The sequence below is a fragment of the Rhinoderma darwinii genome, chromosome 5, assembly GCF_050947455.1.
Source record: "Rhinoderma darwinii isolate aRhiDar2 chromosome 5, aRhiDar2.hap1, whole genome shotgun sequence".
NCBI classification, from domain to species: domain Eukaryota; kingdom Metazoa; phylum Chordata; class Amphibia; order Anura; family Rhinodermatidae; genus Rhinoderma; species Rhinoderma darwinii.
In genome coordinates, this window is record NC_134691.1 from 204,475,490 (window position 1) to 204,499,156 (window position 23,667).

A 23,667-nucleotide genomic window follows, 5' to 3' on the forward strand; every position below is an offset into this window, starting at 1 on the left:
AACATAAGTTTACCACACGTTCACACTTTTTTTTGCGCGTGCACCATTTATTTGGCGCAGGCACATTCTCTACAAGTCTGACTTATTCCTTTGGGCATGCACTTAGTGCGGATGCATGCGCTGTCCCTTGTGAGCGTGATGCGGAGGAGCTTTGACTTTCTGTGCAGGCTCAGTACTGGGATTTTTCCTGGTGCCTGCTCATTTGAGTCGACGGCTCCTTTATGTCTCAAAGATGGCGTTGGGTGTGTGCGCTGGCTGGCATTTTCCTGCACAATGTGCAGGTGTATATTATTATCCACCTTTATCCTTGGGACTTACAACTACTTTGTAAGGCCTCATGCACACGGATGTAAAAACGCCCGTAATCACGGGCCGTAATTACGGGCCCATAGACTTCTATTGGCCACGGGTCCCGTAATTACGGGTGGCTACCTGTGTGCACCCGTAATTACGTGAGCGTTGCTAGGCGACGTCAGGGGATAGTCACAGTCCAGGGTACTGAAAGCGTTAACTGATCGGTAGTAACTCTTTCAGCACCCGGGAAAGTGACTACCGCTGGAGTTAATAGTATTAAAAGTTAACTTACCTGCTTCTTCCTCCAGTCCGGCCTCCCGGGATGACGTTTCATCCCATGTGACCGCTTCAGCCAATCACAGGCTGCAGCGGTCACATGGACTGCCGCGTCATCCAGGGAGGTCGGACTGGATGTCAAAAGAGGGACGGGTCACCAAGACAACGGCCGGGGTACGTATGAACTTCTTTTACTTTACTTATTTTACTTTCAATCGCTGCGGAAACTCTGCCCGAAAGGGCTGACCCTTCTCTCTATTCAGAACTGATAGAGAGAAGGGGCTGACGATTAGTGAAGAGAAAACGGGTTTGTAAATACGGGTGAAATACTGGTGACACCGGACCCGTATTGACGGGCACGGGTCCGTAAATACTGGTGAAATACGGGTCGAATACGTGTGACCAAGGACCCGTATTTACGCCAGTATTTACGGGAGGAAAAAAATACGTTAGTGTGCATGAGGCCTAAGGCCCCATGTACACGACGTAGATTTAGTTCATAATTATGGACCCATTCATTTATATGGCCGACAGACACCTTCCTGTATATTTATGGAAAGGTGTCCGGGCTGTAGAAAACTGCTGTAAAAAATAAGACATGTCCTAGTTTTTTTTATTTTACGGACCGTGCTTCCATGCTTTCTAACGGGCCGTGATTACGGGTATGGTAGTGTGCATGGGGCCCAACACTGCAGTGATGCAGTAGCTTGTCTGGGACACCGCCACATGTGCTGCCTAATTCAAATGGTAATCTTATATATATTTTAGAAAGTTTGTTTGAAGCCCGATTTTTTTTTTATTTATTTTTTTATTTTTTTTTATTTTTTTTCTTTCGTTGGTTTAAAATCAGGGAACAGCTATTTTTGATTGGACAGAGGATCAGTTACCCATAGCAATGAATCAGAACTCCGCTTTTATTTCTCAACTTGCATTGGAAAGATGAAAGCCGTGATCTGATTGGATGCTGGGGTTTCTGTACAGGAGGAGGCCGGTTCTCTGACAGGATTGAGGCTGTGGCAGACATGACAGGTGCAGACTTCCTCTCATTACCACACAGAATCCTGTCAGGAGCTGCAGCCATAGCACAGGCCTCTTTTCCCTGCTGAGAAAAAACGCACTGCAGGTTGTACAGTGAGAGACATTACTGACAAGTATTAATAACTGATAGGAATCTACTGTGACAGGGATGTGGTGTCATTTTATGTGCGATGTTTCTGTGTGTTATGGGTGAGAACTGAGACTGTCTTTATGGGGGGTCACTGTGACTGTCTACATGGGGGGGTCACTGTGACTGTCTTTATATGGGGGCACTGTGACTGTCTTTATATGGGGGGCACTGTGACTGTCTTTATATGGGGGGGCACTGTGACTGTCTTTATATGGGGGTCACTGTGACTGTATATGGGGGGGAGTCACTGACTGTGTATTGGGGGGGTCACTGTGACTGTCTTTATATGGGGGGGTCACTGTGACTGTCTTTATATGGGGGGTCACTGTGACTGTCTTTGTATAGGGGGTCACTGTGACTGTCTTTTTATATGGGGGTCACTGTGACTGTCTTTATATGGGGGGTCACTGTGACTGTCTTTTTATATGGGGGTCACTGTGACTGTATATGGAGGGGAACAGCACACGTCTTCAAATCATCAAAGTGGTTTTATTGTCAAGACATCCACAAACGACAAGCAACGTTTCGACCCATAGTGAGTGAAGGGTCTTTGTCAAGCCTAACATTATGTCTAAAAACATCGTTATAAATGGGTGAATACAAATGATCACATGGCCCATTCCAACCAGTGAACATCGTGAATCTGGTCTCCCAGGTGAAGCATACATTAGTCTTAATGACATACATCAAATAGTTATATAATCTTCAAAAACGTGAAAAACTACAATGTGTAATACATCTTTAATACATCATCATCAATAATATGTCAATCATTGTTATTACAATAGAAAAGTGAAGGAGGAAAGTTCACCACACTCCAGGTTCCAGCTACGATCACAGAGCTCCACTGTGCATGCTCAGCAATCAATCATCTCTGCTGTGCAAAAAATAAATAAAGACCAGCGTTCGATCAAAAATGGTAATCAAAGTATGTATAAATGTAAGACATCCTCAGTCATAACAGGAATCCATCATACTGCAGCTCCATATCTGTATGTTTTGAGGCAAAATTAATTCAATAATTAAAAACGTCTTCACTCTGTATAAGTCACATGTGAACAGGGCAGACGGAGGGAGAAGGGATCAGGTTCATATTACTTCATGATATCAATCACTAGAAGTTAAATATAAGACATCCTCAGTCATAAACAAGAATCCATCATACTGCAGCTCCAAATCTGTATATTTTTGAGGCAAAATTAATTCGATAATTAAAAACGCCTTCACTCTGTTTAAGTCACATGTGAACAGGGCAGACGGAGGGAGAAGGGATCAGGTTCATATTGCTACATGATATCAATCCCTAGGAGTTAATGTCATCAAATACTGTTTAGTGTTAAACCGCCTACATAAATCGGATCACCGAAGTGATTCAAAAACTTTCTAGGGAATGCTTGTAACTTCTGTCCGACAAATCATGTTGGACAATCATACCGCACAAAACACGAGATTTATATAATGATGATAAAAACGCCTTCATTCCGTGATGTTAAGTCACATGTGAACAGGGCAGACGGAAGGAAAAGGGATCAGGTTCATATTACTACATGATATCAATCACTAAAAGTTAGTGTCATCAAATACTCTTAAGTGTTAATTAGCCTACATAAATCGAATCACTCAAAGTGATTAAAAGACTTTCTAGGGAATGCTCGTAATATCTGTCCAACAAATCATGTCGGACACCTATACCGCACAGAACACGAGATTTATATAATGATGATAGAGCATCAACCATAGCCCACCCAATCAAAAAATCACTATACTCAAAAACATTGCATAAAAAATACAGATGGATGCCAACATGAAAGGAACCGCTATAATCTTCGTTCTGATCATAAATCCGCTGGCGTGTGGTGAATAAACCTCCATCACGAACATGCTCAAATCTGTAAGAAATATTCCAAAAAATATCAAGACCCTCAGGAATACAAGACGATGCAAAAAATAGATGCTACACAATGTGTCAGAAATCACCCATCAAGTGTACAATATTAAAATTAAAAAAATGTTAAAAACAGCAATGGGATTTCAGAGTCCAGGAATTATCTTGTATTCTAGATTCAAACCTTTGGGGTATAGGGAATCTAACTCAAAGATCCAACGTAATTCTTTCTTTTTCAATAGCTTCTGTCTATCCCCTCCCCTCCTGAGTATCGGGACACAATCTATTACCCTAAATCTCAATTGATTTAACTGATGATTCTTTTCAACAAAATGCCTTGGTAATGGAAGTTCCATCATTTTCTTTCTGATTGTACTTTTATGCTTATTAATTCTCAATTTAATAGGCATAGTTGTCTCTCCTATGTAAATCAATGAACAAGGACATGTAATCATATATACAACGAAATCTGAATTGCATGTAAATCTGTATCTAATATTAAAGACCCTCCCCGTATGTGGATGCTGAAAACTATTCCCTTTCACAATATTATTGCAATTGCAGCAATTCAGACAGGGAAAATTACCATTTTTGGGGGGGCAAAGTAGTAATTGTGTATTTTTCTTTCTACTACCCACGTCTGACTTAACCAGAGTGTCTCTGATATTCTTAGTCCTCCGATATGACATAATGGGTGGTATTCTCAACGTGTCAATCTCATTATGTCCCTTGGACACTATAGGCCAATTCTTTCGCAGAATGTTACCTATGCGACCACTCAAATTGCCAAAAGTTGATATAAATGGTATACGTTCAACTTGTACACCCTTAATATTGGATTCCAAACTATTGTCTAGTCTATCCTTATGTTTCTGTACAAGTTTCCTAGGATAACCTCTCTTCTTAAATTTATTACACATCTGAGTCAACCTAATTTGTTTCTGTGTAGTATCTGACACAATCCTATCTACCCTCAATAATTGACTCCATGGTAACGACTCAATCATGTGTCTAGGATGGTTACTACTATATAAAAGGAGATTATTTCTGTCTGTGGGTTTCACAAATAAATCTGTGGAAAATACTCCGTCTTTCCATTGTACCAAAGTGTCCAAAAATTGTAATTCTCGATCAGAACAAACCATGGTAAATTGAAGAGCTGGAATATGAGTGTTAAGTTCTAACAAAAACTGATCAAGACCCAACCTATCACCTTCCCATATGACAAAAATGTCATCAATAAATCTCCACCAGCAGCGGATGTGACCCATATGGGGGGAGGTGTAGACATACTCCTCCTCAAAGGTGGACATGAAGATGTTCGCGTACGTTGGGGCCACGTTGGACCCCATCGCCGTCCCCCTTAGCTGTAAATAGAACTGGTCACCAAAGAGAAAATAATTCTTCCTTAGTACCAGCTCCAACAGCTGGAGGATGAAGCGTCTACACCCTGGGTCACATCCGGTGCTGGCGAGACATTTCTCTATTGCCCTTAAACCTCTATTGTGTTCAATGCTAGTATATAGAGATACAATATCAAATGATACAAGTAATACAGGACCACTGGCCTCAATCAGTTGTAATTTATGTAAAAAATCTGTTGTATCTTTAATGTAAGACGAGGCCTTCAAAACATGTTCTCTCAGGATTTTGTCAAGGAAGATTGCAATATTATTAAAAATTGAACCCCTCCCCGACACAATTGGTCTGCCTGGGGGGGCATGGAGATTTTTGTGAATCTTAGGTAGTGTATATAATATCGGAGTAATTGGTTCCTCCACCTTCAGAAACTTCCCCAATTGTTGGTCAATAATACCCTGTTCCACTGCAACATCAATAATACCTTTGATCTCTTTCAATAGCTCTAACTTGGGGTCTCTAGGTAACAATTGATATATCTCACTATCTGCCAATTGACTATAAATCTCTGACTCATATTTACTACTGTCCAAAATGACCGTGGCTCCACCTTTATCGGCCTGCTTTATGGTAATCTCCTTATTATTCATAAGTTCCTTTAAAGCCTTCCTTTCCTTATTTGTAAGATTCAAATTACCCCTTGTATCATGTATAGTACTCTCTTTTAATGATTTAATCTCATCTAACACAATCTTTGAAAACGTATCAATAATCGGGCTAGAGGGAGGCATATATGAGCTAGTTGGTCTAAGACCCAATTTGCTAGACTGAAACATACAATCAGAATCACTTTTCTCACAGACAGTAACATTATCTTTGGAAAACATTACTTTAAGGTTCAGACGTCTAAAAAAAACTTTTAAGATCAAGATCCAATTGGAACCAATCAACATCAGTATCAAGACAAAATGAAAGACCCTTCTGTAACACCTGAAGTTGGTCCTTCGTGAGGTCTATAGATGAGATATTTACCACTATATTTTCGTTCTTGGAGGGTTCCTCCTCATTGGGGGTCTCGATCTCGAACGAAATCGGCCTCTTGCGTTGCCGTTGGTGTTTCCGTCCACCCCTCCTAGACCGTCCATACTTCCAAGTGGACCTTTGTCTAAAAAAGGTGCATGATTGGCGTCATCGGTTGAATCAGAATCACCGGTAGTGTATAACAGGTTGCCACTCCCCAATTTCCTCGGTTTTCTCCGCCTCTGGGAAGGACCATATGAATTCATATTTTGCCAATTGTAGATTTTACCATTGCGATAGTCCTCCAAATCCCGATGCCATTTATCTCTTTTCGTTCTCTCTATCTCGGTCTTCACTCTATCCAAATTCATGGAGATTTTCTCCTTTAGAGAACCAAAAATTAGCTCATTGGAAGATTGGACAATTGACACTTCAACTTCCTTCAATTTATTTTCAATCAATGCAATTTCTGATTGTAGATATTCCACATTGAGAAGTATTAAATCGAAGGCATATTTATTAGATATGTGTTCAAACTTCGTACAGAAGTACTCATTATTAGGAAACAGATTCGGGCGTAAATGTGATCTTAAGCCTCTGGGGATTCTCTGTGCCTTGTAGTACTCCAATAATGTGGATAGATGTAACTCCAGTGAAATCTTTCTTTTAGCTTCACTTTCATATTGCCTCTTCAAGGCATCCATTGATGGAGTACTTAAAAACGCTGAATCATAAGTTGCACTCTGTACAATCCTTAACGCATCCTCATTGCTGTATGCGAATGTCTTTGACATACCTTGTAAAGTTGATGCACTAGAAAGTGCGGTAGTATCTCGGGAAATCAAGCCCATAGCACTGGGCGGATTCGGATTCATTCTCCAAAAGTGCACGCCTCTGTGGTTTGATATCAGAAAAAAGGAGATTTTTGAAGCAGCACTAGTCCCGAGTATGGTGCGGTGCACGCTGTCAAGCCAGGCAAACCCACTCCAGCACGATGTATATCCAAAGAAGTAGTAGGACAACAGCACACGTCTTCAAATCATCAAAGTGGTTTTATTGTCAAGACATCCACAAACGACAAGCAACGTTTCGACCCATAGTGAGTGAAGGGTCTTTGTCAAGCCTAACATTATGTCTAAAAACATCGTTATAAATGGGTGAATACAAATGATCACATGGCCATGATTTGAAGACGTGTGCTGTTGTCCTACTACTTCTTTGGATATACATCGTGCTGGAGTGGGTTTGCCTGGCTTGACAGCGTGCACCGCACCATACTCGGGACTAGTGCTGCTTCAAAAATCTCCTTTTTTCTGTATATGGAGGGGAGTCACTGACTGTATATGGGGGGTCTCTGTGACTGTTTATATGGGGGGTCACTGTGACTTTATATGGGGGGTCACTGTGACTGTCTTTATATGGGGGGTCACTGACTGTCTTTATATGGGGGGTCACTGTGACTGTCTTTATATGGGAGGGTCACTGTGACTGTCTTTATATGGGGGGCACTGTGACTGTCTTTATATGGGGGGCACTGACTGTTTTTTATATGGTGGGGTCACTGTGACTGTCTATAAGGGGGTCACTGTGACTGTCTTTATATGGGGGTCACTGTGACTGTCTTTATATGGGGGGGCACTGACTGTTTTTTATATGGTGGGGTCACTGTGACTGTCTTTATATGGGGTCACTGTGACTGTCTTTATATGGGGGGTCACTGTGACTGTCTTTATATGGGGGGGCACTGTGACTGTCTTTATATGGGGGTCACTGTGACACTATATGGGGGGGGAGTCACTGACTGTATATGGGGGGTCACTGTGACTGTCTTTATATGAAGGGGCACTGACTGTCTTTATATGGGGGGTCACTGTGACTGTCTTTATATGGGGAGGCAATGTGACTGTCTTTATATGGGGTCACTGTGACACTATATGGGGGGGGAGTCACTGACTGTATATGGGGGTCACTGTGACACTATATGGGGGGGGAGTCACTGACTGTATATGGGGGGTCACTGTGACTGTCTTTATATGAAGGGGCACTGACTGTCTTTATATGGGGGGTCACTGTGACTGTCTTTATATGGGGAGGCAATGTGACTGTCTTTATATGGGGTCACTGTGACACTATATGGGGGGGGGAGTCACTGACTGTATATGGGGGTCACTGTGACTGTCTTTATATGAAGGGGCACTGACTGTTTTTATATGGTGGGGTCACTGTGACTGTCTTTATATGGGGGTCACTGTGACTGTCTTTATATGGGGGTCACTGACTGTCTTTTATATGGGGGTCACTGTGACTATCTTTATATGGGGGTCACTGTGACTGTCTTTATATGGGGGGCACTGTGACTGTCTTTATATGGGGGTCACTGACTGTCTTTTATATGGGGGTCACTGTGACTATCTTTATATGGGGGTCACTGTGACTGTCTTTATATGGGGGGCACTGTGACTGTCTTTATATGGGGGGCACTGTGACTGTCTTTATATGGGGGTCACTGTGACACTATATGGGGGGGGAGTCACTGACTGTATATGGGGGGTCACTGTGACTGTCTTTATATGAAGGGGCACTGACTGTCTTTATATGGGGGGTCACTGTGACTGTCTTTATATGGGGAGGCAATGTGACTGTCTTTATATGGGGTCACTGTGACACTATATGGGGGGGAGTCACTGACTGTATATGGGGGTCACTGTGACTGTCTTTATATGAAGGGGCACTGACTGTTTTTATATGGTGGGGTCACTGTGACTGTCTTTATATGGGGGTCACTGTGACTGTCTTTATATGGGGGTCACTGACTGTCTTTTATATGGGGGTCACTGTGACTATCTTTATATGGGGGTCACTGTGACTGTCTTTATATGGGGGGCACTGTGACTGTCTTTATATGGGGGTCACTGACTGTCTTTTATATGGGGGTCACTGTGACTATCTTTATATGGGGGTCACTGTGACTGTCTTTATATGGGGGGCACTGTGACTGTCTTTATATGGGGGGCACTGTGACTGTCTTTATATGGGGGGCACTATGACTTTCTTTATATGGGGGGCACTATGACTTTCTTTATATGGGGGGGGCACTGTGACTGTCTATATGGGGGGTCACTGTGACTGTCTATATGGGGGGTCACTGTGACTGTCTTTATATGGGGGGTTTTAATTGTACAAATTAAAAATTAGAAAGCGTTGGAATAGAAACATACAGTCCTAAATCAACACTATATAAATCTGTAATGAATATATGGCTTCATTTCATTTCTTTTATGCTTCCAATAACATTATTTACACTCTTTAGCAATTAAATTCATTCTGAGAGGTATTTAAATAGTGAGCTTTTACTCTATCTATACCGTAAGTCAACCTCCTGACTCAGCAACGCGGGTGTAAAAGCTAGTTAATTATAAATATATAACGGACACCATATCAGTCCATTTTATTCTCCTGAGGAAGCTAGATTTCTCTTGCAGATACGCGTACGGCTGCTCGTTGTTTTTAAGTTGCTTGTATCTATTGTCTTATTCTTATCTTTTAGGTATGTGTCTTTTTGCATTGTATGTCACATTTATTCATGATATTATCCTATTTTAGGAATTACCACATGTATTGAAGGGAGATCCTTATTACGGCCATTCATGTGTCTGGCAGATCTAGCCAGATCTGTATCTTATTATGGATCATTGTTTGAATTTTTAACTTGTTTGTCTTCGTTTTGGTGTCAATAAAAATTTTGTTACTGTTTTGATACAATTTTGGAAATGCACTACAATTTTGTTCTACTTTCTCTGGTAGTTTTAGATATATGTGCAAGTAAACTACTGTTTGGGCACACTGTAGGGCTCAGAAGTGAGGTAGCGCCATTTGGCTTTTGGAGCGCAGATTTTGCTTGGTAGCAGTTTGTTTGGAGTTTTGCCGCTGTTTAAGTTTATATTGTGGGGGCATATGTAAGCTGGGCAGAGTATGTCAGGGCATACTAGGGTGGTGGTATAATGGAGTAAAAAAAAGATCCATGGATGTTTGCTTTAAAGCAATCCTTTATGCACAGGCCAGTGTCACATTGATAAATGGTGTTCATTGTTATCCCCTTTTGGTATACACTCTGCACCTTTGCAGTCTGGGGAATTTTTCCGGGAAAGTGTTGTCCTGGTATAAGAAGGGCACCCTCTCTTCCAGCAGAGATGTTTGGGATCACCACCTTCCTGGTTTCCAAATATTAGGGCCTTAATAACGAACTCTTGAAACCGACTAAATGCTACCCTCGGGCCTGCACAACAGCATATATTTTCTTTCCTGACTTATGGGAGCCATAACTTTTTTTAAATTTTCATAGACTTAGTGGTATGGGGGCTGATTTTGCGGGACGAGCTGTAGTTTTTATTGGTATCATTTTGGGGTACATGCAACTTTTTATTCCATTGTTTGGCCGGCAAAGTGATTAAAAAAAACAAATCCTGCATTGTTTTTAAGTTTTTTTTAAAAGGCAGCGTTCACTGTTCTGTATAAATTACATGTTCACTTTATTCTGCGGATGATTATGATTATGGCTATACCAAATTTATATAATTTTTACAGTATATGTTTTACTACTTTTACACAATGTAAATATTTTTTAAAGAAAATCACGTTTCTGTATTTTTCCTCTATGGAGCTGTGAAAGGGCTTGTTTTTTGCAGGACAAACTTTATTATTTATTGGTACCATATTTGGGTAGTTTCGACCTTTTGATCACTTTTTATCCTATTTTTTGGGAGGCAAACTGACCAAAAAACAGCAGTTCCGGCAGTTTTTTAGGGTATTTTGTATATAGCGTTCACCATGTGTTATAAATGACCTGTTGACTTCATTTTGGAGGTCAGTACGATTTAGGCAATACGAAATTTATATCGTTTTTTTTGTTTCACTACTTTTTGTACAATAAAATTTAGTTTTTCACAAAAATAATGTATTTTTTTGTGTTGCCATGTTCTAAGAACCAAAACGGTTACATTTTTTTGTCGACTGAGCTATATGGGGCTTGTTTTTTGCGAAAGGAGCTGTAGTTTATATTGGTACCATTTTGAGATACTTGCGATATTTTGATCACTATCCTATTTTTCGGGAGGCAAGGTTGACAAAAAACACAGTTCTGGCATATTTTTTAGGTTTTCTTCATACAGCGTTCACTGTGTGTTATAAATGACAAGTTAACTTTATCCTGCAGGTCAGTACGATTTCGGCGATACCAAATTTATATAGTTTTTTTTTTCGTTTCACAACTTTTTGCACTATTTTTTTTTTTTACAAAAAATTGTTTTTTGTGTCGCCATATTCTGAGAGCCATAACTTTTACATTTTTTGGTCGACGGAGCTGTATGTGGGCTTGTTTTTTGTGATAAGAGCTGTAGTTTTTAGTGGTACCATCTTTGGAACTTTTTGATAATTTTTTTTATTCCAATTGTTGGAAGTCAAGGTGACTAAAAACAAAAAAACTGCAGTTCTGGCATTGTATTTTAGTTTTCTTTTTACCGCACGGGATAAATAACATAATATTTTTATCGTTCAGGCTATTACAGACGAGGCAATACCAATTATCTGTAGTTTATTTATCTTTTTTTCCAATAATAAAGGACTTGATAACTGGAAAAGGTGTGATTTTTTTTTTTTACCTGAAACAAATTTGTATTTTTTTTTTAGTCCCAGTAGTGTACTTGAAGGTCCAACTGTCTGATCTCTATTGTAATATATTGCACTCCCTATGCAATGCTATGTATTACAACGGTCAATTTTACACGGACAGCAAGCCCCGCCTAATAGGCTTATACTTGGCAGACCAGGAGGCCATTGTTAGGCCTCCGGTTGCTATAGCAGCCATCAACACCCCTGTGATCGATATTATTACATTAATGTTTTTAATTATTCTAAACGTTATTTTTACATTTACTTTTATTATACATTTTCTTTTGTTTTTCCGATACAGTTCAATGTATCCTTTATACATAGAAGATGTATTGTTCGCCATCAGCCAAATCTATCAGTGAAGTGTACTGATGGCTCGGTTAAGAGTGCGACCTGTGTGTGTCTAACACACAGGATCAGAATAATATTGATCACATCTGAGTTGATTAACTTAGATGTGATCATAATTATGGTGATCCTGTGTTGGAGACATAAAGGACCCGCTCTCAGCAGAGCCAACAGTTCAGCTGAAGTGACGGAATAGGCTGATAGCGAATGATTCCACATCATGTATAGAGGATACATAGAAACTGTATCAGGAAAACGAAAAAACATTTTTAGTATGTCAAATAAAAACAGTTTCATTTTCACAAAAAATATTTAAAAAAGGTTTTAATGGTACAGAGCTTTTAAGTTTGTAGGACAGTAGAGTAGAATACATGAGCCACATATCAAAACTGTATCAGAAAAAGTTGCTTTACTTCCCATAGCAACCAGTTGAACCTTCATTTGTTAAACTGCACTAGAACAATTGATTGGCTGCTGTGGACAACTCTTGAGGCTCTTTATGTTTTCCTTTAATTTCAGACCTCAGATTTTGGTGTTGGTAAACCTTGATTCTGAACAGAATGTAAAGCATCCCCGACTTCTTTCCCTGACGACTCAACTGAAGGCCGGCAAAGGGTTAACAATTGTTGGTTCTGTGCTACCAGGGTCTCTCCTTGACAAACATGTAGAAGCACAGAAAGGCGAAGATGTAAGTACGGTCATCCTTAAACTTCTTTAGTCCTGTGTGGTTCTGCCTTTTAACACAGGTATTTATTCTTCAAATTGATGTCTGTGACCCTTTATTAAAGGCTATTGACACTTTTGCTATTTGCACTGAAATTTTCTTTTATTGTTCATTTGTTTCCTAAACGCAAAGTTAAGCAACTTTCTAAATAATCCATTCACTGGCTGTGCTGCTAATTATAACTCAAATCCGTCAGGCCACTTTTCATGATGGACTAACATTCTATTCTCCATGGCAGATCACAGAGTGGAGAGGGGGAAAGCTTCCATGTCTTCAGGGGCGTAACTAGGAAAGACTGGGCCCCATGGCAAACTTTTGACTGGGGCCCCCCTCCCCTGGGTGTCGCACAACCCCCCCCCCCTTGTAGATAGTGCCTTTTTTTTACAAACCCCCCCTTTTGATAATGCCATACAGCCCCCTTTGTAGATATCTACAGGGGGGGCTGTATGGCGCTATCTACAGGGGGGGCTGTATGGCGCTATCTACAGGGGGGGCTGTATGGCGCTATCTACAGGGGGGGCTGTATGGCGCTATCTACGGGGGGACTGTATGGCGCTATCTACAGGGGGGACTGTATGGCGCTATCTACAGGGGGGACTGTATGGCGCTATCTACAGGGGGGACTGTATGGCGCTATCTACAGGGGGGACTGTATGGCGCTATCTACAAGGGGGGACTGTATGGCGCTATCTACAGGGGGGACTGTATGGCGCTATCTACAGGGGGGACTGTATGGCGCTATCTACAGGGGGGACTGTATGGCGCTATCTACAGGGGGGACTGTATGGCGCTATCTACAGGGGGGACTGTATGGCGCTATCTACAGGGGGGACTGTATGGCGCTATCTACAGGGGGGACTGTATGGCGCTATCTACAGGGGGGACTGTATGGCGCTATCTACAGGGGGGACTGTATGGCGCTATCTACAGGGGGGACTGTATGGCGCTATCTACAGGGGGGACTGTATGGCGCTATCTACAGGGGGGGACTGTATGGCGCTATCTACAGGGGGGGCTGTATGGCGCTATCTACAGGGGGGCTGTATGGCGCTATCTACAGGGGGGGCTGTATGGCGCTATCTACAGGGGGGGCTGTATGGCGCTATCTACAGGGGGGGCTGTATGGCGCTATCTACAGGGGGGGCTGTATGGCGCTATCTACGGGGGGGCTGTATGGCGCTATCTACGGGGGGGCTGTATGGCGCTATCTACAGGGGGGACTGTATGGCGCTATCTACAGGGGGGACTGTATGGCGCTATCTACAGGGGGGACTGTATGGCGCTATCTACAGGGGGGACTGTATGGCGCTATCTACAGGGGGGACTGTATGGCGCTATCTACAGGGGGGACTGTATGGCGCTATCTACAGGGGGGACTGTATGGCGCTATCTACAGGGGGGACTGTATGGCGCTATCTACAGGGGGGACTGTATGGCGCTATCTACAGGGGGGACTGTATGGCGCTATCTACAGGGGGGACTGTATGGCGCTATCTACAGGGGGGACTGTATGGCGCTATCTACAGGGGGGACTGTATGGCGCTATCTACAGGGGGGACTGTATGGCGCTATCTACAGGGGGGACTGTATGGCGCTATCTACAGGGGGGACTGTATGGCGCTATCTACAGGGGGGACTGTATGGCGCTATCTACAGGGGGGACTGTATGGCGCTATCTACAGGGGGGACTGTATGGCGCTATCTACAGGGGGGACTGTATGGCGCTATCTACGGGGGGGACTGTATGGCGCTATCTACAGGGGGGACTGTATGGCGCCATCTACGGGGGGGACTGTATGGCGCCATCTACGGGGGGGACTGTATGGCGCCATCTACGGGGGGGACTGTATGGCGCCATCTACGGGGGGGACTGTATGGCGCCATCTACGGGGGGGACTGTATGGCGCCATCTACGGGGGGGACTGTATGGCGCCATCTACGGGGGGGACTGTATGGCGCCATCTACGGGGGGGACTGTATGGCGCCATCTACGGGGGGGACTGTATGGCGCCATCTACGGGGGGGACTGTATGGCGCCATCTACGGGGGGGACTGTATGGCGCCATCTACGGGGGGGACTGTATGGCGCCATCTACGGGGGGGACTGTATGGCGCCATCTACGGGGGGGACTGTATGGCGCCATCTACGGGGGGGACTGTATGGCGCCATCTACGGGGGGGACTGTATGGCGCCATCTACGGGGGGGACTGTATGGCGCCATCTACGGGGGGGACTGTATGGCGCCATCTACGGGGGGGACTGTATGGCGCCATCTACGGGGGGGACTGTATGGCGCCATCTACGGGGGGGACTGTATGGCGCCATCTACGGGGGGGACTGTATGGCGCCATCTACGGGGGGGACTGTATGGCGCCATCTACGGGGGGGACTGTATGGCGCCATCTACGGGGGGGACTGTATGGCGCCATCTACGGGGGGGACTGTATGGCGCCATCTACGGGGGGGACTGTATGGCGCCATCTACGGGGGGGACTGTATGGCGCCATCTACGGGGGGGACTGTATGGCGCCATCTACGGGGGGGACTGTATGGCGCCATCTACGGGGGGGACTGTATGGCGCCATCTACGGGGGGGACTGTATGGCGCCATCTACGGGGGGGACTGTATGGCGCCATCTACGGGGGGGACTGTATGGCGCCATCTACGGGGGGGACTGTATGGCGCCATCTACGGGGGGGACTGTATGGCGCCATCTACGGGGGGGACTGTATGGCGCCATCTACGGGGGGGACTGTATGGCGCCATCTACGGGGGGGACTGTATGGCGCCATCTACGGGGGGGACTGTATGGCGCCATCTACGGGGGGGACTGTATGGCGCCATCTACGGGGGGGACTGTATGGCGCCATCTACGGGGGGGACTGTATGGCGCCATCTACGGGGGGGGACTGTATGGCGCCATCTACGGGGGGGACTGTATGGCGCCATCTACGGGGGGGACTGTATGGCGCCATCTACGGGGGGGACTGTATGGCGCCATCTACGGGGGGGACTGTATGGCGCCATCTACGGGGGGGACTGTATGGCGCCATCTACGGGGGGGACTGTATGGCGCCATCTACGGGGGGGACTGTATGGCGCCATCTACGGGGGGGACTGTATGGCGCCATCTACGGGGGGGACTGTATGGCGCCATCTACGGGGGGGACTGTATGGCGCCATCTACAGGGGGGACTGTATGGCGCCATCTACAGGGGGGACTGTATGGCGCCATCTACAGGGGGGACTGTATGGCGCCATCTACAGGGGGGACTGTATGGCGCCATCTACAGGGGGGACTGTATGGCGCCATCTACAGGGGGGACTGTATGGCGCCATCTACAGGGGGGACTGTATGGCGCCATCTACAGGGGGGACTGTATGGCGCCATCTACAGGGGGGACTGTATGGCGCCATCTACAGGGGGGACTGTATGGCGCCATCTACAGGGGGGACTGTATGGCGCCATCTACAGGGGGGACTGTATGGCGCCATCTACAGGGGGGACTGTATGGCGCCATCTACAGGGGGGACTGTATGGCGCCATCTACAGGGGGGACTGTATGGCGCCATCTACAGGGGGGACTGTATGGCGCCATCTACAGGGGGGACTGTATGGCGCCATCTACAGGGGGGACTGTATGGCGCCATCTACAGGGGGGACTGTATGGCGCCATCTACAGGGGGGACTGTATGGCGCCATCTACAGGGGGGACTGTATGGCGCCATCTACAGGGGGGACTGTATGGCGCCATCTACAGGGGGGACTGTATGGCGCCATCTACAGGGGGGACTGTATGGCGCCATCTACAGGGGGGACTGTATGGCGCCATCTACAGGGGGGACTGTATGGCGCCATCTACAGGGGGGACTGTATGGCGCCATCTACAGGGGGGACTGTATGGCGCCATCTACAGGGGGGACTGTATGGCGCCATCTACAGGGGGGACTGTATGGCGCCATCTACAGGGGGGACTGTATGGCGCCATCTACAGGGGGGACTGTATGGCGCCATCTACAGGGGGGACTGTATGGCGCCATCTACAGGGGGGACTGTATGGCGCCATCTACAGGGGGGACTGTATGGCGCCATCTACAGGGGGGACTGTATGGCGCCATCTACAGGGGGGACTGTATGGCGCCATCTACAGGGGGGACTGTATGGCGCCATCTACAGGGGGGACTGTATGGCGCCATCTACAGGGGGGACTGTATGGCGCCATCTACAGGGGGGACTGTATGGCGCCATCTACAGGGGGGACTGTATGGCGCCATCTACAGGGGGGACTGTATGGCGCCATCTACAGGGGGGACTGTATGGCGCCATCTACAGGGGGGACTGTATGGCGCCATCTACAGGGGGGACTGTATGGCGCCATCTACAGGGGGGACTGTATGGCGCCATCTACAGGGGGGACTGTATGGCGCCATCTACAGGGGGGACTGTATGGCGCCATCTACAGGGGGGACTGTATGGCGCCATCTACAGGGGGGACTGTATGGCGCCATCTACAGGGGGGACTGTATGGCGCCATCTACAGGGGGGACTGTATGGCGCCATCTACAGGGGGGACTGTATGGCGCCATCTACAGGGGGGACTGTATGGCGCCATCTACAGGGGGGACTGTATGGCGCCATCTACAGGGGGGACTGTATGGCGCCATCTACAGGGGGACTGTATGGCGCCATCTACAGGGGGGACTGTATGGCGCCATCTACAGGGGGGACTGTATGGCGCCATCTACAGGGGGGACTGTATGGCGCCATCTACAGGGGGACTGTATGGCGCCATCTACAGGGGGGACTGTATGGCGCCATCTACAGGGGGGACTGTATGGCGCCATCTACAGGGGGGACTGTATGGCGCCATCTACAGGGGGGACTGTATGGCGCCATCTACAGGGGGGACTGTATGGCGCCATCTACAGGGGGGACTGTATGGCGCCATCTACAGGGGGGACTGTATGGCGCCATCTACAGGGGGGACTGTATGGCGCCATCTACAGGGGGGACTGTATGGCGCCATCTACAGGGGGGACTGTATGGCGCCATCTACAGGGGGGACTGTATGGCGCCATCTACAGGGGGGACTGTATGGCGCCATCTACAGGGGGGACTGTATGGCGCCATCTACAGGGGGGACTGTATGGCGCCATCTACAGGGGGGACTGTATGGCGCCATCTACAGGGGGGACTGTATGGCGCCATCTACAGGGGGGACTGTATGGCGCCATCTACAGGGGGGACTGTATGGCGCCATCTACAGGGGGGGACTGTATGGCGCCATCTACAGGGGGGACTGTATGGCGCCATCTACAGGGGGACTGTATGGCGCCATCTACAGGGGGGACTGTATGGCGCCATCTACAGGGGGGACTGTATGGCGCCATCTACAGGGGGGACTGTATGGCGCCATCTACAGGGGGGACTGTATGGCGCCATCTACAGGGGGGACTGTATGGCGCCATCTACAGGGGGGACTGTATGGCGCCATCTACAGGGGGGACTGTATGGCGCCATCTACAGGGGGGACTGTATGGCGCCATCTACAGGGGGGACTGTATGGCGCCATCTACAGGGGGGACTGTATGGCGCCATCTACAGGGGGGACTGTATGGCGCCATCTACAGGGGGGACTGTATGGCGCCATCTACAGGGGGGACTGTATGGCGCCATCTACAGGGGGGACTGTATGGCGCCATCTACAGGGGGGACTGTATGGCGCCATCTACAGGGGGGACTGTATGGCGCCATCTACAGGGGGGACTGTATGGCGCCATCTACAGGGGGGACTGTATGGCGCCATCTACAGGGGGGACTGTATGGCGCCATCTACAGGGGGGACTGTATGGCGCCATCTACAGGGGGGACTGTATGGCGCCATCTACAGGGGGGACTGTATGGCGCCATCTACAGGGGGGACTGTATGGCGCCATCTACAGGGGGGACTGTATGGCGCCATCTACAGGGGGGACTGTATGGCGCCATCTACAGGGGGGACTGTATGGCGCCATCTACAGGGGGGACTGTATGGCGCCATCTACAGGGGGGACTGTATGGCGCCATCTACAGGGGGGACTGTATGGCGCCATCTACAGGGGGGACTGTATGGCGCCATCTACAGGGGGGACTGTATGGCGCCATCTACAGGGGGGACTGTATGGCGCCATCTACAGGGGGGACTGTATGGCGCCATCTACAGGGGGGACTGTATGGCGCCATCTACAGGGGGGACTGTATGGCGCCATCTACAGGGGGGACTGTATGGCGCCATCTACAGGGGGGACTGTATGGCGCCATCTACAGGGGGGACTGTATGGCGCCATCTACAGGGGGGACTGTATGGCGCCATCTACAGGGGGGACTGTATGGCGCCATCTACAGGGGGGACTGTATGGCGCCATCTACAGGGGGGACTGTATGGCGCCATCTACAGGGGGGACTGTATGGCGCCATCTACAGGGGGGACTGTATGGCGCCATCTACAGGGGGGACTGTATGGCGCCATCTACAGGGGGGACTGTATGGCGCCATCTACAGGGGGGACTGTATGGCGCCATCTACAGGGGGGACTGTATGGCGCCATCTACAGGGGGGACTGTATGGCGCCATCTACAGGGGGGACTGTATGGCGCCATCTACAGGGGGGACTGTATGGCGCCATCTACAGGGGGGACTGTATGGCGCCATCTACAGGGGGGACTGTATGGCGCCATCTACAGGGGGGACTGTATGGCGCCATCTACAGGGGGGACTGTATGGCGCCATCTACAGGGGGGACTGTATGGCGCCATCTACAGGGGGGACTGTATGGCGCCATCTACAGGGGGGACTGTATGGCGCCATCTACAGGGGGGACTGTATGGCGCCATCTACAGGGGGGACTGTATGGCGCCATCTACAGGGGGGACTGTATGGCGCCATCTACAGGGGGGACTGTATGGCGCCATCTACAGGGGGGACTGTATGGCGCCATCTACAGGGGGGACTGTATGGCGCCATCTACAGGGGGGACTGTATGGCGCCATCTACAGGGGGGACTGTATGGCGCCATCTACAGGGGGGACTGTATGGCGCCATCTACAGGGGGGACTGTATGGCGCCATCTACAGGGGGGACTGTATGGCGCCATCTACAGGGGGGACTGTATGGCGCCATCTACAGGGGGGACTGTATGGCGCCATCTACAGGGGGGACTGTATGGCGCCATCTACAGGGGGGACTGTATGGCGCCATCTACAGGGGGGACTGTATGGCGCCATCTACAGGGGGGACTGTATGGCGCCATCTACAGGGGGGACTGTATGGCGCCATCTACAGGGGGGACTGTATGGCGCCATCTACAGGGGGGACTGTATGGCGCCATCTACAGGGGGGACTGTATGGCGCCATCTACAGGGGGGACTGTATGGCGCCATCTACAGGGGGGACTGTATGGCGCCATCTACAGGGGGGACTGTATGGCGCCATCTACAGGGGGGACTGTATGGCGCCATCTACAGGGGGGACTGTATGGCGCCATCTACAGGGGGACTGTATGGCGCCATCTACAGGGGGGACTGTATGGCGCCATCTACAGGGGGGACTGTATGGCGCCATCTACAGGGGGGACTGTATGGCGCCATCTACAGGGGGGACTGTATGGCGCCATCTACAGGGGGGACTGTATGGCGCCATCTACAGGGGGGACTGTATGGCGCCATCTACAGGGGGGACTGTATGGCGCCATCTACAGGGGGGACTGTATGGCGCCATCTACAGGGGGGACTGTATGGCGCCATCTACAGGGGGGACTGTATGGCGCCATCTACAGGGGGGACTGTATGGCGCCATCTACAGGGGGGACTGTATGGCGCCATCTACAGGGGGGACTGTATGGCGCCATCTACAGGGGGGACTGTATGGCGCCATCTACAGGGGGGACTGTATGGCGCCATCTACAGGGGGGACTGTATGGCGCCATCTACAGGGGGGACTGTATGGCGCCATCTACAGGGGGGACTGTATGGCGCCATCTACAGGGGGGACTGTATGGCGCCATCTACAGGGGGGACTGTATGGCGCCATCTACAGGGGGGACTGTATGGCGCCATCTACAGGGGGGACTGTATGGCGCCATCTACAGGGGGGACTGTATGGCGCCATCTACAGGGGGGACTGTATGGCGCCATCTACAGGGGGGACTGTATGGCGCCATCTACAGGGGGGACTGTATGGCGCCATCTACAGGGGGGACTGTATGGCGCCATCTACAGGGGGGACTGTATGGCGCCATCTACAGGGGGGACTGTATGGCGCCATCTACAGGGGGGACTGTATGGCGCCATCTACAGGGGGGACTGTATGGCGCCATCTACAGGGGGGACTGTATGGCGCCATCTACAGGGGGGACTGTATGGCGCCATCTACAGGGGGGACTGTATGGCGCCATCTACAGGGGGGACTGTATGGCGCCATCTACAGGGGGGACTGTATGGCGCCATCTACAGGGGGGACTGTATGGCGCCATCTACAGGGGGGACTGTATGGCGCCATCTACAGGGGGGACTGTATGGCGCCATCTACAGGGGGGACTGTATGGCGCCATCTACAGGGGGGACTGTATGGCGCCATCTACAGGGGGGACTGTATGGCGCCATCTACAGGGGGGACTGTATGGCGCCATCTACAGGGGGGACTGTATGGCGCCATCTACAGGGGGGACTGTATGGCGCCATCTACAGGGGGGACTGTATGGCGCCATCTACAGGGGGGACTGTATGGCGCCATCTACAGGGGGGACTGTATGGCGCCATCTACAGGGGGGACTGTATGGCGCCATCTACAGGGGGGACTGTATGGCGCCATCTACAGGGGGGACTGTATGGCGCCATCTACAGGGGGGACTGTATGGCGCCATCTACAGGGGGGACTGTATGGCGCCATCTACAGGGGGGACTGTATGGCGCCATCTACAGGGGGGACTGTATGGCGCCATCTACAGGGGGGACTGTATGGCGCCATCTACAGGGGGGACTGTATGGCGCCATCTACAGGGGGGACTGTATGGCGCCATCTACAGGGGGGACTGTATGGCGCCATCTACAGGGGGGACTGTATGGCGCCATCTACAGGGGGGACTGTATGGCGCCATCTACAGGGGGGACTGTATGGCGCCATCTACAGGGGGGACTGTATGGCGCCATCTACAGGGGGGACTGTATGGCGCCATCTACAGGGGGGACTGTATGGCGCCATCTACAGGGGGGACTGTATGGCGCCATCTACAGGGGGGACTGTATGGCGCCATCTACAGGGGGGACTGTATGGCGCCATCTACAGGGGGGACTGTATGGCGCCATCTACAGGGGGGACTGTATGGCGCCATCTACAGGGGGGACTGTATGGCGCCATCTACAGGGGGGACTGTATGGCGCCATCTACAGGGGGGACTGTATGGCGCCATCTACAGGGGGGACTGTATGGCGCCATCTACAGGGGGGACTGTATGGCGCCATCTACAGGGGGGACTGTATGGCGCCATCTACAGGGGGGACTGTATGGCGCCATCTACAGGGGGGACTGTATGGCGCCATCTACAGGGGGGACTGTATGGCGCCATCTACAGGGGGGACTGTATGGCGCCATCTACAGGGGGGACTGTATGGCGCCATCTACAGGGGGGACTGTATGGCGCCATCTACAGGGGGGACTGTATGGCGCCATCTACAGGGGGGACTGTATGGCGTTACCTACAGGGGGGACTGTATGGCGTTCCCTACAGGGGGGTCTGTAGGGAACACCATACAGCCCCCCCCTGTAGGGAACGCCATACAGCCTCCCCTGTAGGGAACGCCATACAGCGTCGTCGTCCCTGTAGGGAACGCCATACAGCGTCGTCGTCCCTGTAGGGAACGCCATACAGCCCCCCCCCCTGTAGGGAACGCCATACAGCGTCGTCGTCCCTGTAGGGAACGCCATACAGCGTCGTCGCCCCTGTAGGGAACGGCATACAGCGTCGTCGTCCCTGTAGGGAACGCCATACAGCGTCCCCCCTCCCAAAAAAATGCGACCTATAGTGTGTCCTAATATAAGACATGTATCCCCTATCCACAGGATAGGGGAGACATGTGTGATCGCTGGCAGCGATAGGGAGAACGGGAGACTGAAAGTCCCCCAATTTCTCCATGACTAACCTCTGACTTACGGCGTCTGCGCAGCTCAATAAAAATGAAAGGAGCGCTGGTCACGCATGCGCACAAGCGGTACCGGCGCTCCATTCATTTCTCCGGAGCTGCCGACACATACCCCGGAAGTCCGAGGTTTGTGATGGAGAACTTCAGGGGACTTTCAGTCCCCCGTTCTCTCTATCGCTGCCAGCGATCACACATGTATCCCCTATCCTGTGGAGAGGGGATACATGTATTTTGTTTAATGGCAGAGCGGGGAGATGCCTCCCTGCTCTGCCGTACTGTTCAGTGGCGTCGCGCTGTAGCAGCCATAGCGGCTGCTAGCGGAGCCTCCGGCCATGGTGGGGGCCCGTGCCGGCGGGCGACACGGGCCCCCTCATGCCGCGGGCCCCGTAGCAGCCGCTACTGCTGCTACGGCGATAGTTACGCCACTGCATGTCTTTATGTAGGGCACATCACACAGGCTGTCACTATCAGAGTGTAGATAGGGAGGACAGCAGAGGGGGGAATCACATGGGCTATTGTAGAGACAAATCTGTGCTAATACATGAGATATAGTGAAGGTAGCGACATCCTGGAGACACAGATCTCAAATCTGGCATGTATTACTGGGAAGACACACCCACAGTAGAAATGTCTGAAACTGGAGAAGGTTTCAAATTGAATATCACAAGGTCTAAAAATGAATGGAGGAATGAATATTGCAGCCTGAAACTTTTGCCTTTCAACATCACGATATACTTCATTAGTATTG

The 23,667-nt window shown here is 49.5% G+C and overlaps 1 protein-coding gene across 1 annotated transcript in view; it reads left to right on the plus strand.

Moving 5' to 3' along the window:
- SLC12A7 (solute carrier family 12 member 7) overlaps positions 1-23,667 on the plus strand; it is a 352,177-nt gene that overhangs the window by 275,418 nt on the left and 53,092 nt on the right. The window contains exon 17 of the mRNA XM_075826873.1: positions 12,537-12,705. Within this exon, the coding sequence (XP_075682988.1) occupies positions 12,537-12,705 (169 nt within the window). The remainder of the gene's footprint in view (positions 1-12,536; positions 12,706-23,667) is intronic.